At 45.1% G+C, this 15,059-nt stretch overlaps 1 protein-coding gene across 7 annotated transcripts in view; it reads left to right on the top strand.

Moving 5' to 3' along the window:
• The first annotated feature begins 384 nt into the window (after nt 1–384).
• The window catches only part of LOC147460285 (urea-proton symporter DUR3-like), an 89,460-nt gene continuing 74,785 nt past the window's right edge, over nt 385–15,059 (top strand). For 2 of the 7 annotated variants that reach the window (XR_015187956.1, XR_015187957.1), the window contains exon 1: nt 385–649. Coding sequence is in view for 2 of the 7 variants with exons in the window: in XM_086511368.1 (XP_086367494.1) it covers nt 563–649 (87 nt within the window). In the remaining 5 variants the exon portion in view is untranslated. Of the gene's footprint in view, nt 650–681; nt 970–15,059 lie in introns of those variants that run through there. The other 5 variants (XM_086511372.1, XM_086511373.1, XM_086511369.1 and 2 more) reach the window with 5 other exon arrangements.

Raw genomic sequence — 15,059 nt, forward strand, 5'->3', positions numbered from 1 at the left:
AAATCTGCTTGAAAAATTTAAGAAAATAGAGTTAATCCATTGGAAAGGGATTTTTGTATGTTTGTGAAATTGATTTTTCTTCAACAATTCATGGTGGTCATAAAAGTTCTAGCAACAAAGCTTCCACATAGTGAGTTAGTAAACTTTGCCGCGCAAAAGAATAAATGTTGCATTCGTCACCATCTCACGCATCCTATTCTTCGCTATATGAAACAATGCCAAATACCTTGAAGTTTTGCAAAAATGCAAAAGTTTATAAAAAGCTTAGCCTAACAACTGGCTTTGTTTCTCTTTTGGAGCATTTGAGTTTTCAAATGCACCCTGTAGTGTCTACACTTTTTCTCCAAATTCCAATGGTCTTGGACGCTGAAATTTTACTTGGCGCCTGCTACTTCTATCTTGCATACACTAGCCCTCCCCGAGATCGAGTGGGCCGAGTCTCCATATGCCATTGCCAAGTCTTTCTCTCTCTCTCTCTCTCTCTCTCTCTCCCCCCCCCCCCCCCCCCCCCCCCAAACCAACAACCCACCACCACCCCACCCCACCAAAAGACACAGAGACCATGACCGTGGGAGGCCCGAATTTGTTTGGGCTGCATCAGTACGACAACAAAACCAGCTTCTTCAATGGTCTCACTCTCTTCTCTTCGGTATTTCTCTCAATCTATTATGTGTGTGTGGGGAAAAAAAACACTCCCCAGCTGGTCAAGCCATGGCCCGTTTTACGTAGACGCTGCTTAGTAAATGGAGCATTGCGATGTACTCCATTGATGTTCGATCGTAGCCGCAGTTGTGTGTGTGTGTGTGTGTGTGTGTGTGTGTGGGATGTTTGAGAGAGAAAATTTTCTGTCGTGCCTCCTGCCCCAGTCCTAACGCGTGATTCTCCTGCCCGTCTTCGGGCCATCTTCTGCTGCAGCTCAGTCGCATGAAGCACCTGGCCTTGCTGTGGTCCTGCATGTAGCAATTACCGGTAATTTCTTGCACCCTCATGTGTGTGTGGATGCGTGGGCATTGCTGATGGAGGTGCTGCTCCTTATTTCGAGTGAGAACCATCTTCGAGATGCTGACCGCAAGTGATGATTGACCACAATTGATAGTTTACTTGAAAACTGTATTCTGCAATTGAGGAGATTTCCAAAAGTATGCGCTACACTGATCCACACCAATACCATATACAACTGTATTTCGCAATTGAGTAGATTTTCCAAAAGCATGCGCTACACCTGTGTACATATACATGAATCCACACCCAGATACTAAAGGAACCATACTGATCAAACTCCACAAAAAAAAGGACCTGCCTAGAGTGTTACTAGGACCTGTATCCACTGTCGCTATATTTGTATGCAAGGGCGATGGGAGTGGGTGAGGTGATAGGTGCTCTGTGATCTGCTAGCGCTGCACTGCGTAGCTTGCCTGCAGGGTGGAAGGCCACCGAAGAGATTCGGTGGAGATGGGTGAACGCCAAGAGGTGAAAGGCGAGAGGGCGAATGTCAAAGGTGAAAGGGTGAGGGGGGCTGAGGGCGAGGGGTCAATGTGAACGGCGAGGAGAGCTGCGAGGGCGAGGAACTGAAGACGAAGAGGGCGAGGATGAGGGAGCGAGGCGAATGGCGAGGAGAGGTGCGAGGGTGAGGAGCTGAAGACGAGTAAGGCGAGGACGAGGGTGAGCAGCTGGCGACGAATGGTGAGTGACACAATCAGTAGGGTGAGTCTATCAAGGCGAGTGAGTTCTTAGCTGGCAAGGCGAATGGCAAGTGACGCAACCAGTAGGACGAGGGACTAGAAAATGAAGGGTGAGAAGTAGAGGGACACGTGCAATGACCCAACACAGAAGATAATCATGGAGAGGAAGCAGCACATGTCACAAACTGATGACGTGGTGTCACATGCGCACTTCACTTGTGCCACGTGGACACGCTTCTGCCATAGTCTAGCATCAGCCTTAGCCGGTCATAGTTGCAGACCTTGTCTTGCATAGAACATCCTGAGCATTTTTCAGAGCATAGAATCCTTTTTCCCAAAGTGCACATTTTTCACTTATTTATTAATAAGTGACTTTTGTTGGAAAAATAAGCAGGGCAAATTGCTAAAGAAACTATAAAAGAAAACCATTGGGCACTCAGTAGAGGAGAGGAGGCAGCAGAAGGTGGTGCACCAAGTTGCACCCGGCAGGTGGTCTCTCTCTCAGCAGTATCCCAACGACACTAGCGTTTTTGGAGCAGATTTCAGTCATCAGGGTTTTTGCAACAGTACCATCTCTTTAGCCTCGTCGCACCTCCGATTCCATTCTCGGTAGCAGAGCCTCGCCGGAAAGCCATCTATCGCGATAGATTTCAGTTTTCAGCCTTAGCATTTTTCAGCCTTTACGTTGCCGTTGTCAACACCATCGTCGTCGACATCGTCATCGTCATCGCCATGACACAATACCGCATTTTCAGCCCTTACATCAGCGCTAGTTCTCAAGCCTTAGAGATTAGCCAACGTTTTCAGTTTTCTGCCCTTAGCACAGTAGTCGTCGTCGTCGGCACAGTACCCGATCGCAGCAGATTCCAAGCGATCTCAGTTTTCAACCTTAGTGTTTTCAGATTTCAGCCCTAGCCTCGCGTCGTCGTCGTCGTCGTCGTCAACGATGACATCGTCGTGTCCGGGTCGTCAGCATTGTCGTCGTCGTCGACATCATCGTACCGGCAATACCCATCGTCCACATAATCGTCTTCGACATAGACCAACAGTACCCGTCGCAAACCTCCCTGTCTTTGACATAGATCAGCAGTACTTGTCGTCGACATAGACCATGAGCACCTCGTCGTCGACATCATTGTCTTCGACATAGAACCTCAGTACCTCAATACCCAGTACTTCCAGGCGAGTTACCCCCATCTCGTCCTGAGGACCATACTATTGATCTGATTCCTAGAAGCACACTACCAAATTGGCCACCTTACCGTGTTAGCCGAGCCCAGAATGAAGAAATCATGAACCAAGTGAAAGGCCTTCTTGAAAAGGGTCTCATCCAGCCGAGTACTTCACCCTACTGTTCTCCGGTTTTACTGGTATTAAAGAAAGACGGATCTTGGAGGATGTGCATTGACTATAGAGCTCTCAATAAAATTACTATCAAGAAGATATTTCCGATTCCAAAAATCAATGATATTCTTGACCGACCCCAGGGATCCTCTTGTTTCAGCGGGATTGATTTGAAAAGCGGATATCATCAGATTAGAATCGCTCCGGGAGATGTCTACAAGACAACCTTTCGGACAAGTTGAGGTTTATACGAATTTTTGGTGATGCCTTTTGGACTTACCAATGCTCCAACGACTTTCAATCGAATGATGGATAGGATTTTCCGAGAGCATCGATCTCTTGTGGGCACTTTCTTTGATGATATTATAGTTTTCTCCAAGGATGAAGCAGAACATCGACACCATTTGCTATAGGTTTTTCAGGCATTGCGTGATCACAGATTAGTTATCAATGCCAAAAATAGCTAGTTTTTCTTGCCGGAGATACACTTCGTGGGACACCATCTCAGTAGAGCAGGAGTACAGATGGACCCGGCCAAGATTGAGACTATCCGCGATTGGCCAGACTTGAAGAATGTTCATGAAGTTAGAAGCTTTTTGGGCTTGTGTTCTTACTATCGGCGGTTTATTCGGAAGTTTGTAGAGGTAGCTTGCCCTTTGCACTAATTGACTCAAAAAGGAGTCCCTTTCTCGTAAGAATCAACAGAGGTGACTGCCTTTCAGACACTTAGGGAAAACTGACTACTGGATCAATGTTGGCTTTGTCAGACTTGCAAAAGCCATTCGAAGTTTATTGTGATGCTTGTGGTCGTAGTTTGGGAGCGGTCTTGATGCATTGAGGCCATGTGATTAATTATGAAAGCAGAATGTTTTCAAGGCCAGAATTGATAGCACAGATTTATGAGAAAGAGCTATTGGCAGTCATCCATCCTCTTACACAGTGGCGACATTATCTACTTGGAGCCGATTTCACGGTCTTTACTAGAGTTTACGCTACTTCTTGTCATAGAAGCAGCTTTCGGAAAAGCCGATGCGGTGGGCTAACATCTTGTCATAGTTTCACTTCCAGATTATCCATGTTCAGGGACAGAAAAACTTAGTGGCAGATGCATTGTCTCGGAAGCCCCTAGTCTTGGCAATTTCCGTGATTCATCATAGAAGCTTTGAGGATATGGTTGATCAGTATGCCATCGATTCGGATTTTTCCAATGTGTTTACTGAATGTGTTTACTCAAATACTGAATGTGGAGATAGTGCCAGGGTATTCCATACGGGATGGCTACTTGATGAAGAAAACAATGTTGTGTGTTACACAGCCGTTGAGAGAAAAGGTTTTGACTGAGTACCATTGTCCACCTTTTACGGGTCACCACGGCATTGATACCATCTTGAAAGGTGTGGAGCGTTATTTCTTTTGGTCAAGTTTGACAGGCATAAGACAAAGGGATTACTACAGCCTTTACCCATTCCCACCCGCCCCTCGGAAAGTATTGCAATGGATTTCAACTTTGATTTGCCGAAGACACATAGTAGGCACGATGGCATTTGGACTGTCATTGACAGATTTAGCAAGCAAGCTCACTTCATTCCAGTGAAGAAAACAGTCAAGCCGGACCATTTAGCGAGACTATTCATTGCACATATTTTTCGATTGCATGGCATACCTGAGACAATAGTCTTCGACAAAGATGCTCGATTCATGAGTTTGTTTGGGAGAACATTGGTACACGATTGCAGTTCTCGTCATCATTCCACCCATAGACGGATGGGCAATTTGAGATTGCAAATTCAGTTGTTTTGGATTTATTGAAGTCTTACATCTCTAATCAGAAGACTCAATGGGATTTTTTTTTGCCTTTGGTAGAATTTGCTTACAGTAACACGGTTCACTCTTCGAGGGAAGGCGCCATTTGAGATAATTGAAGGTGCTCGGAAGGTTCCACACTTTCTCAGCACTAAAGACAAGATTTTCGAAGCCGACCAATACACGAGGGACTTGGACATTGCTTTTGCCAAGGTCTGCGAGGCTTTAGAGAAATCTCAAGAACGACATAAGAAGACAGCAGATTGACATCGACGAGATTTAAAATTAAAGGAAGAGAATTGGGTGCTCTTACGTTTTGAGAAGGCACGCCTAAGGAAACGAATGGGAAAGGAGCGGCTTTTCCAAAGCTTAGCATGAGGGATTATGGCCCTTTCCAGATTAAAGAAAAGATAAATGATGTCTCCTCTCGACTCAAGCTGCCCATACCTAGAAGATTCACAATGCATTCTATGTGAGTCTCTTGAAACCTTTTAAAGGTGAGGTGCCAGTCGAAGGGGAGCCTGATGACCAACCGGAAGTGGAAGAGAGTGAGGAGATACTCGTTCCTGAACAAATTTTGGCACACAAGGAAAGAAAGATGAAAGATAAAGTGAATCGACGGTCCTTGGTTAAATTCAAGAACTAACTGGCATTAGATGCACAATGGATGAAGGAGGACCTAGGAGATACTCCTCAGATTTTGGAACTTTACCTTGAAGCATTCGGTTGAGCATCGTCTACTCCAATAGAACCTCGAACTCAGCAAGGTTGAATTTGGTGCAGCGAGATTGCACAAGAGGGGAGTCACTCCGCTCCTTTGTCAACATGTTACCTTGATTGAATAAGGTCACTGATGTCCCCTTTGAATTTCAGGGATACTGATGGGCTGACAGTATTGTGTTGTATAACTTTATGAAACAGAATTCCCGAAATTGAATATGATTGATTTGTACTCTCTCATTTGACTTGTTTGAGTGTAGAAAAATATCTCAACTGGTGAATCAGTTGACTTGACAGCAGAGCAATAAAATGTTCCTCTTGTCATTCCGGAGCTAATGACGCAAACACATTTTCGGGTCCCAAAATAGCAGTTTCCTAAATTTTAGGAGATACTGCCATTGTATCTTTCTAGGTCATCCGACCCCCTTTGTACACTGCAGCCACACCCAGAACTGAAATGTAGCCTTTGTAGCAAAGGATTCCACTTTGGCTAGTCAATGACCCCACTTTGGCTAACCATAGTCTTTGTCCAACCTTAGTGCTCTGTTGCCCTCAGGCCTGGACTCCCTCTGGACAGTTCCACACTAGCTATGCAATGCAGGGCAGTTAGATTTCCCGAGGGGTGTTTCCAAAAAGTGAAAGTAAATAGATAATAAGAAAGAAATCAACAAAAAGGATAGATAGTAGTCACACGCTGATGACATACCCCCCTTTTGAAATCTCAATCGTCGTCGTTTGGATCTATGTCGTACATGCTCACGGTCAACATTGATGTATTCAACACCTGTCGACACATGTACGACACATACATGCTCATTGTCAACCCTGGTGTATTCAACACCTCGTTGACTCATGTATTGCCTACGTGTGAATCCTGTCCCAATGACATAGTGGTAGCTTCGCACTGTGCCATTGCTTTGAGTCACTAACTTTCCAATGACAAAATGGTAGCTACACATTTTGCCACTGTCTTATAGTACACGTTGGATCTCGTAACACTTTCGAGCAGACCCAAACCGACAGTTTAAAAATGCAGTTACACATGTACTCTTTAATAGAAGCAATTACTGTATCCTTGACAAACTGTCAAGAAATACTTACTTCTATAGCACTAACTAAACTTTTGGACATTCCATAAGAGCAATTGCCAAACTGACAATCTGTACAGCTCTAACATTCATGTAACAGGTATTTCATTTGAGCTGACTTTAAATACCATGTACATCATTTCTTTCAAAAGCCATTGTCACACTGACAATCCATGTAGCTTTGAAACCCAAGGGGTCAAGGTAGGTTGCAAATCGAAGGCTTCCAGGTAAAGTGATAACACAGTTGGTGACTCTGCAAGTTCACCTTCTTCCATCCACTTAGCATCCATTGGTGGATAGTTTCTGAACTTTACCAAGTAACGCCTAGCAACCTTGCCTTTCACTTTCCTTTCCTTATGTGCCAAAATCTGTTCCGGGACCAAGATCTCGTCAAGTTCCTCGACTTCCGGCTGATCTTCAGCTGGTATATCTTCTGGCACATCACCCACATAGGGTCTGAGAAGACTCACATGAAACGCATTGTGAATCTTCCAACTGTCAGGCAATTTCAGCCTATATGCAACATCACTAATTATGTCGCACACTTGAAAAGGCCCATAGTAACGCATGCTGAGCTTTGGAAACAGTCTTTCCTTGCCCTTCATCTTCTTTAACCTTGCCGTTTCAAAGCGTAAAAGCACCCAATCACCAAGTGAATATACCACTTCACGACGGTGACGATCAGTTGCTTTCTTCTGCTTTGCCTGAGTCTTTTCTAAGGCCACTTTGACCTTCTTGTACATTTCATCCATGTCCTGAACATACTTATCTGCTTCAAATATCTTGTCCTTTGTATGCAGTATGGGAGGAACTTTCTTGCCACCTTCAACTATCTCAAAAGGTGCCTTGCCAGTTGATGAATGCACTGTATTATTGTATGCATACTCCACCAATGGCAAATATTGCTCCCACTTTCCTTTATGCTCTGACACATAGCACTTCAGCAGATCTAGGACAGTAGAATTTGCCTCTTCTGACTGCCCATCTGTTTGAGGATGAAATGACGAAGAGAATTTGAGCGTGGTGCCCATATTCTCAAACAAGCCTCTCCAGAACAAACTTGTTATGCGTGGATCACGGTCGCTAACAATCGACTGTGGCATGCCATGATACTTGAAAATATTGCTCATAAACAAGCGTGCCATCTGATCTGGCTTTATCTTCTACCTTACAGGAATAAAATGAACCTGTTTGCTGAATCTGCAAATAATGGTCCAAATACCATCGTTTCCTTTCTGCGTTCTCGGAAGATCAAAGATAAAATCCATAGCAATACTTTCCCATGGTTTATCTGGAATAGGTAGTGGTTGCAATAACCCTGGTGCCTTTTGCCTGTCAAACTTGACCTTCTGACAAATTAGGCACTCTCGCACAAAGGCATCTACATCTCTTCTCAATGTAGGCCAGTAGAAGAATGTCTCAACCGCTTTAACTGTAGCATTGATACCACGATGCCCTGCATACAGTGGGACATGACTCTCTTCCATAACTTTGCGTCGCAATGGCTTTGTGACACACAATCTGCCATGCATCATCATGAACCCATCTTTGAGAAGATAGTGTTCATGACGTTGTCCATGCATTAGCTGCTCGAAGACCCTTGCAAAATCTTCATCATTTTCATACTGTTCTCTCATATCATCAAGTTCATGATGATAAGGAATTGACACAGCTGAAATTTGTGGCTTCCTAGACAAGGCATCAGCCACAACGTTCTTCTTGCCTTCCACATGCACAATCTGAAAATGGAACATGGACAAGATATTTGCCCATCGCATATGCTTCTCAGATAACTTTGTCTGTGTCAAGAAGTATCGCAAGGTCTGATGGTCTGTTTGGACAACGAAATCTGCACCTAGCAGGTAGTGTTTCCAACTTAAGAGCGCATGAATCACAGCCAGTAACTCTTTCTCATAGACCTGCATGGTCATCTCTGGCCCTTGCAAAATTCTGCTCTCATAGGCTACTACCCTGCCATCTTGCATTAGCACTGCACCAATGCTACTACCGCAGGCATCACACTGGACCACAAATGACTTCCTAAGATCTGGCAACACAATGACTGGAATTGAAGTCATCCTTTTCTTTAAGAGATTAAAAGCTGAAATCTCTTTCTGTGTCCATCTAAATGTGACTGCCTTCTTTTTAAGAGCATGTAAAGGTGAAGCAATCTCAGCGAAATTTCGGATAAACCTTCTGTAATAAGAGCATAGTCCCAAGAAACTTCGGACATCGTGCACCGTCTTCAAATTTGGCCATGACTTGATCGCTTCAACTTTTGCAGGATCCATTCTGACACCATCCTGTGAGACAATGTGTCCGAGAAAATGAATCTCTTCCAAAAAAAATTCACTTTTCTTTGCATTGATGAGCAACCTATGACTGCGTAGCTCTTTAAACACAATGGCCAAGTGATGCCTATGCTCCTCTTCATTCTTTGAGTAGACTATCATGTCATCAAAGAATGTACCAACAAACTGCTGGTGTGGACGGGAAATTCTGTCCATCATCCTATTGAACGTAGCAGGAGCATTTGTGAGACCAAAGGGCATCACTAAAAATTCGTAAAGGCGAAACGTCGTTCTAAAAGCAGTCTTGTGCACATCCTCTGATCTAATGCGGATCTGATGGTACCCACTCTTTAGATCTATCCTGCTAAACATAGCTGCTCCTTCTAATTTGTCCATAATATCATCAATTCTAGGTATAGGGAACCTATTCTTGATGGTATTCTTGTTCAGTGCACGGTAGTCGATGCACATACGCCATGAGCCATCCTTTTTCTGCACCAACAACACTGGAGAACAGAATGGAGATGAACTGGGCTGAATCAGCCCCTTTTCTAACAGCTCCTGTACTTGGCCCATTATCTCTTTCTGCTGAACCGCACTTACCCTGTACGGAGGCTTATTTGGTGGGCTACTGCCTGGCACCAAATCTATCGCATGGTCCTAGGGTCTCTCTGGCGGTAATTGAGACGGTAATGAATCGGAAAAACAGTCACTATACTGTTGTAAATACATTGACCTTTCTTTATCTAGCACAGATAAATTTGATTCATCACAATCTGACACTTCATGTGCAAAAACCAAGTACGCAGAAAGATGCTTTTTCATTACAGAAGTAATAGCAGAAGCTGATACAGTGGGAATAGACTCCCCTTTAAGCTTTACATCCAGAATGTGAGTCTTTCCCCTGCTCTGTACAGTGATCTTTTTGTTGTAGGCATCCATGATTCCCTGTACACGAAACAACCAAGGAATACCTAACAACACATCACATCCGTCCAGTGGCATGATGTAAAATTCTTTAGCATCTACATAGGACTGGATATGTAGACGCAACTTTCCAATGATGGGTGTCACAGCCTCTGTATGGCCAGGACATGCCAAACCTGCCTCTGCTGTGTACCCCATCTCTTCAGGTTTGATTCCCAACTTTGAAGCCAATTCTGGGGAAATAAAGTTGGCTTTGGCCCCTGGGTCAAAGAAGATAAGCACTGTTCGAACCCTGACCTTTCCCCATGCTCTGCAAAGCTCACTTGTATCTGAATTTGGCTTGTCGCCCACCATATCTGGCACTAGACCAGCCACGGGCTTCTTTCCTTTCTTGTCTTCCTTGTCATCAGAATCAGCTGGCCTTTTCTTTGTAGGACAATTGTAAGCAATGTGGCCAGGCTGCTCACATATACAACATTTGTTCTCTGTCCTCAGGACCTTCTTTTGCTCTTCTGACTTGCGAGGAAAACGTCTTTTCCATTTCTTTGCTGGTCCCTTTTCTGATTCAACCGTAGCTTTATCTTTCCCTGCGTTGGCTGACTCCCGAGTCCCTTTAGGAGCCTCATTGGGAACGTGCTTCTTTGCTGAATTTTTCTTTCCTGATCCTGCCTTGACGCCAGTGTTAAATTCACAATCTTCTCCCTTGAGCAAACCATTGCCAGTGTTTGCTACCTCAATGAGCTGCGTCAAAGTAGTGACTTTTGTCTTCGTACAGTACTTTCTCAATCCTTTAGGTAGGCCACAACAGTATTTTTCAATCTGTTCTGTCAATGGCACAAACCTATAGGAAGTTACTGAAAGTAGAGCTTTCCAAAACTTCCGATTGTAATCATCTAGATTTCTGCAAGTGGCAGCATTAAGCTGGTGCCATTCTGTCATGACATCTGCTTCAAAGTCATCAGATAACCATGCTGCTGCAAAAATCTGCTTGAAGTAAATCCATTTGGACGGAGCTTGCCCTTGAAGCAATAAAGTTGTCCACCATTGTCCCGCATTCCCTGTCAAGAAAGTGGTTGCCTTGCGGACCTTTGAAGCCTCTGTAAAGTTTCCCCCTGCATAGGCCTTGTCAAATTGCTGGAGGAATGAGAGAGCCTTCTTCCTGTCATCAAACCCTCTAAAGGTCGTGAAAGACACACCTTTGCCACCTTTGTACGGAGTTGGCCTCTCCAGTGGCGTTAAATTGTCATATGGAAGTGACTGAAACATGGGAACACTGTTAGCGTTCATTTGTGTTCCCTGACCGCAATTAAGTTGACCTGGCAATGCCATATTTGGCTGCTGATTTGTAATTCGAGCCATACCAAAATTTGCCTGTGGCATCCCAAATTGGCCCTAAGTGCTTTGAAACCCTGGTAGCATGCCCGTGACACCATACATGGGGTTAGGCATCATCGTTTGAGCACCCCCAAACACTGTTCCTGGCGTGTAAAACTGATTTCCAGGTGCATGACCAGCCATGCTCTGGAATACCGATCCACCTCCAAAATAGCCAGGGTGTACTGAAGGTGGTGGGAAGACTTGTTGCATAGCCTGTAGGTTGCTTCCCTGCCCATTAGAACCAGCTATAGGCTGCTGAAAGGTGGCGGGTTGAAGTGGTACAGCTTGAAATAATGGCATCTCAGCCACCTGTTCTTGCACCTTAGGCACAGGTTGTGGAGACGACATGTTCTCCGTCAAGTGTACAGGTGTTTCCATTGACTGTGCAGTATGAATCACATGTGCTTGAGCCTTAACAGGCTTTTGAATATGATCCAGTGACCCAACTTGCTGAGACGGAACAGGAGGTTGCAGAAAGGCTAAAAACCTCGGATTCTGCATTACTTGTGTGAACATAGCCACAACAGTAGCCAATTGGGTCCTGAATATATCATCATCCGTCTGTGGTGGTCTTGAGGACTCACCCACTTCATGTGTCTGTTGACCCTGTGAAGAGGAAACCTCTTCAGTCACATCATCTGGTCTGTCAGCCATAATTGCAATTCCCTGTGTCTGGTCTATGATCCCTTGTGTCTTCAAGCCTAAACTGACCAAGGCTCACTTCTATGGGAAAAAGTGATTTAATCCCGTCGATGGAACCATGAAACCGGCCTGTTCAATCCAAAAAGGGCGGTAGACTTTACTTCAAACCTTGATTTAGCTTTCACCCATTATTAGTCGTCTATTCTACCTGTACTTTCAAGACACAACTCGGGGGAAAGGGATACAGGCTGCTAGATTGCACCTGTATGAGTAGACCGACACCAGATTGGCCCCTAACTTAGGCGCCCCTTTTGGTATTTCTTTATTCTTCAAAAGAGGGAATAAACACTGTGGATCCCTACAAGCTGCCCCGCACAAACCTGGCTGAATTTCCACTGTTCCGGCCCGATTTCGGCAGCATAACTGTACTAGGACCCTTCACAGTCAGTATTCCCACGCATTGAATGACTTTCACGACGCATACGGGCACTTTGCAAAACCTGGCGAGAATCTGCAGCACGCTGAATTCTCTGTTTTCAGCCCCGAAAATGCGCCAGATCACCTGTACAGCAGTCCCCTCGCGTCCCCGAACCTCCTGGGGGTATTAGGGACCGTTTAGGGTCAAAACCCTAAACCTGCAAAAATACACAGCAGGCTGTAATTTACTGTTTCGGGCTCCGTTTCGCGTGCCGGTTGCATCCGTAGCAGGTCCTCGAGCTCCCGCACGTGTAGGGCTACTTGCCCTTTGAATCGGACGAGATTTCTGGCGTGAAACCTCTCCGAATTCACCTGTACCTGCGGAGGATTAGCCGCTAGCTAATCCAGTACCTGTGCAAGAGGCTCTTGCCTCGGCAATCGCGCATGAACCCACACAACTGTACATTGGTCAAATGAAAAGCCCACTAGAGGGGCATAACATACTGCCATAGAGGAGAGAGAGGGCAGTGCGTAGCGTGCAGGGCATGACTCCTGGCACCGCACTGTACATAGGAGGGAAAGCAAGCACTCCATAGCTCTTAACCTGTGACAAAAACTGAAAATCAGCCTTCTCTCTCATTTTAGGCGCCCCCTCCTCTAGCCAGAAGTAGCAGAAGGCTCACAGAGTGACACCTCGCCCAGTTTCTGATTTTGGCCAACTAGGCTAAAAATATCTCAACTGGTGCGTCAGTTGACTTGACAGCAGAGCAATAAAATGTTCCTCTTGTCATTCCTGAGCTAATGACGAAACCCATTTTCGGGTCCCAAAATAGCAGTTCCCTAAATTTTAGGAGATACTGCCATTGTATCTTTCTAGGTCATCCGACCCCCTTTGTACACTGCAGCCACACCCAGAACTGAAATGTAGCCTCTGTAGCAAAGGATTCCACTTTGGCTAGTCAATGACCCCACTTTGGCTAACCATAGTCTTTGTCCAACCTTAGTGCTCTGTTGCCCTCAGGCCTGGACTCCCTCTGGACAGTTCCACACTAGCTATGCAATGCAGGGCAGTTAGATTTCCTGAGGGGTGTTTCCAAAAAGTGAAAGTAAATAGATAATAAGAAAGAAATCAACAAAAAGGATAGTTAGTAGTCACACGCTGGTGACACCTAACATAGACGCATGACTATCGACGAAGTTAAGGCATTGAAGGAGCTACAAAAGACTTTGTGTCGCTTTCGGCGTGGCCCAAAGAAGCAAGCATTGTAGACCTTTATGACTATTCAAGTATCGCACGACCGACGCATTAGAGTGGGCCGGCGAAGAGTCCTTTCTAGGATTCCGGATGTTATTGGCGATCTCCCTCGACGCCATACAGTTCGGTACCAATACCTCACTTTGAAAAGGAGGGGATGTCATGTGACACATCCAACCCTATGTGTCCATGGACAAGCTACAACATGACTAGGGTTCAGTTCAGTCAAGTCAGTTTAGAATAGGAAGTGATCTGGCACTTTTGTGAGTCTGTGCGAAGACCGTGCATGTCCAGACACTTAGAGTAAATGCATATTCTATGGTTGCACAAAGCAGGATCATCAGCATTACCATCAGAATCCATCAGGAGCATTTTTACAGTGCATAGACCTATTTTTCCTATTTTTGACATTTTTCACTCATTATTTTTAAGTGACTTTTGTTGGAAACTAGGTAGGGCAATTTTGCTAAGATAATATATAAGCAAACCAGAGCTAGCACTTTCTGGCAGAAAAGGCAGTAAGAGCACCTTATTCAACAGGCAACTTCTCAGCAGAACCCCATCAGAAGACCTAGCGTTTTGCAAACTGCAACACCTAGCGTTTTTTGCATGGCAGAACCAACCCCGGCGTTTTGCATTGCAGAACAGCCCCGGCATTAGCAGAAGCATCAGATCCATAGCGTTTTTGCATTAGACACAGAAATCAGCCCTAGCGTTTTTGCATCAACAAAGCAACTCAGCGTTTTGCAGATTCATCGCGACGGAACCTCAGTAAGCATCAGCGTTTTCAGTTTCAACAGTCAGACTCTGTAGTAGAACCCCCGAACCTCGCAGATCTTACCTTCCCGTAGCAGATCCTCGCCGCACGGTCAGATCCCGCGAAGTTTGCAGTTTCAGCCCAGAAAAACACATAGAGTCAGAATTCAGCAAATAAAGATTTGCAAATTTCAGCCCTTAGCATTTTCAGATTTCAGCCCGTCTCGTCGTCGTCGTCGTCGTCATCGCCGTTGACATCGTCGGCAAGTCCAAGCATTGTAGAGATTTGTGCAATCAATAGTAGACCGCTATCGCCATAGAGAGCGGGGCCTTCGGAGGAGGGTTTGACAACATTCTGGTGTTGTATTCTTCTCTCTCTATCTCTCTGTCTCAGTACCTTCTGTCACAGTGTTCACCACTTTGTTTGTGATCATTTGCACTCTCTCACTAAAGGAACGGAAGGCTCTCCCTTCCATAAGTAAAAGGAACCTTGAGCACAGTTCGGGGCACTCATCTTGAGCAAAGTTCAACATCCACTTCCGCTGCACCTTACATCGGTTTTGCGTGACCGATCGTCTCCACAATTGGGTTAGCTTTACTAGGAACACAATCAATCAAACCACCAAATTGCTCACAATACTGGAACCATCTAGCTTGACGGTCACTCCAAGGTGTACTCGGTACAAATTGGAGCAACTTGAAGGCATGATGATTCTTACAAACAATCAAATCTCTATCATGCACAAAGTGAGTGTCG

The sequence above is a fragment of the Adiantum capillus-veneris genome, chromosome 4 (assembly GCF_014529385.1).
Source record: "Adiantum capillus-veneris isolate H3 chromosome 4, ASM1452938v2, whole genome shotgun sequence".
Classification (NCBI taxonomy): Eukaryota; Viridiplantae; Streptophyta; class Polypodiopsida; order Polypodiales; family Pteridaceae; genus Adiantum; species Adiantum capillus-veneris.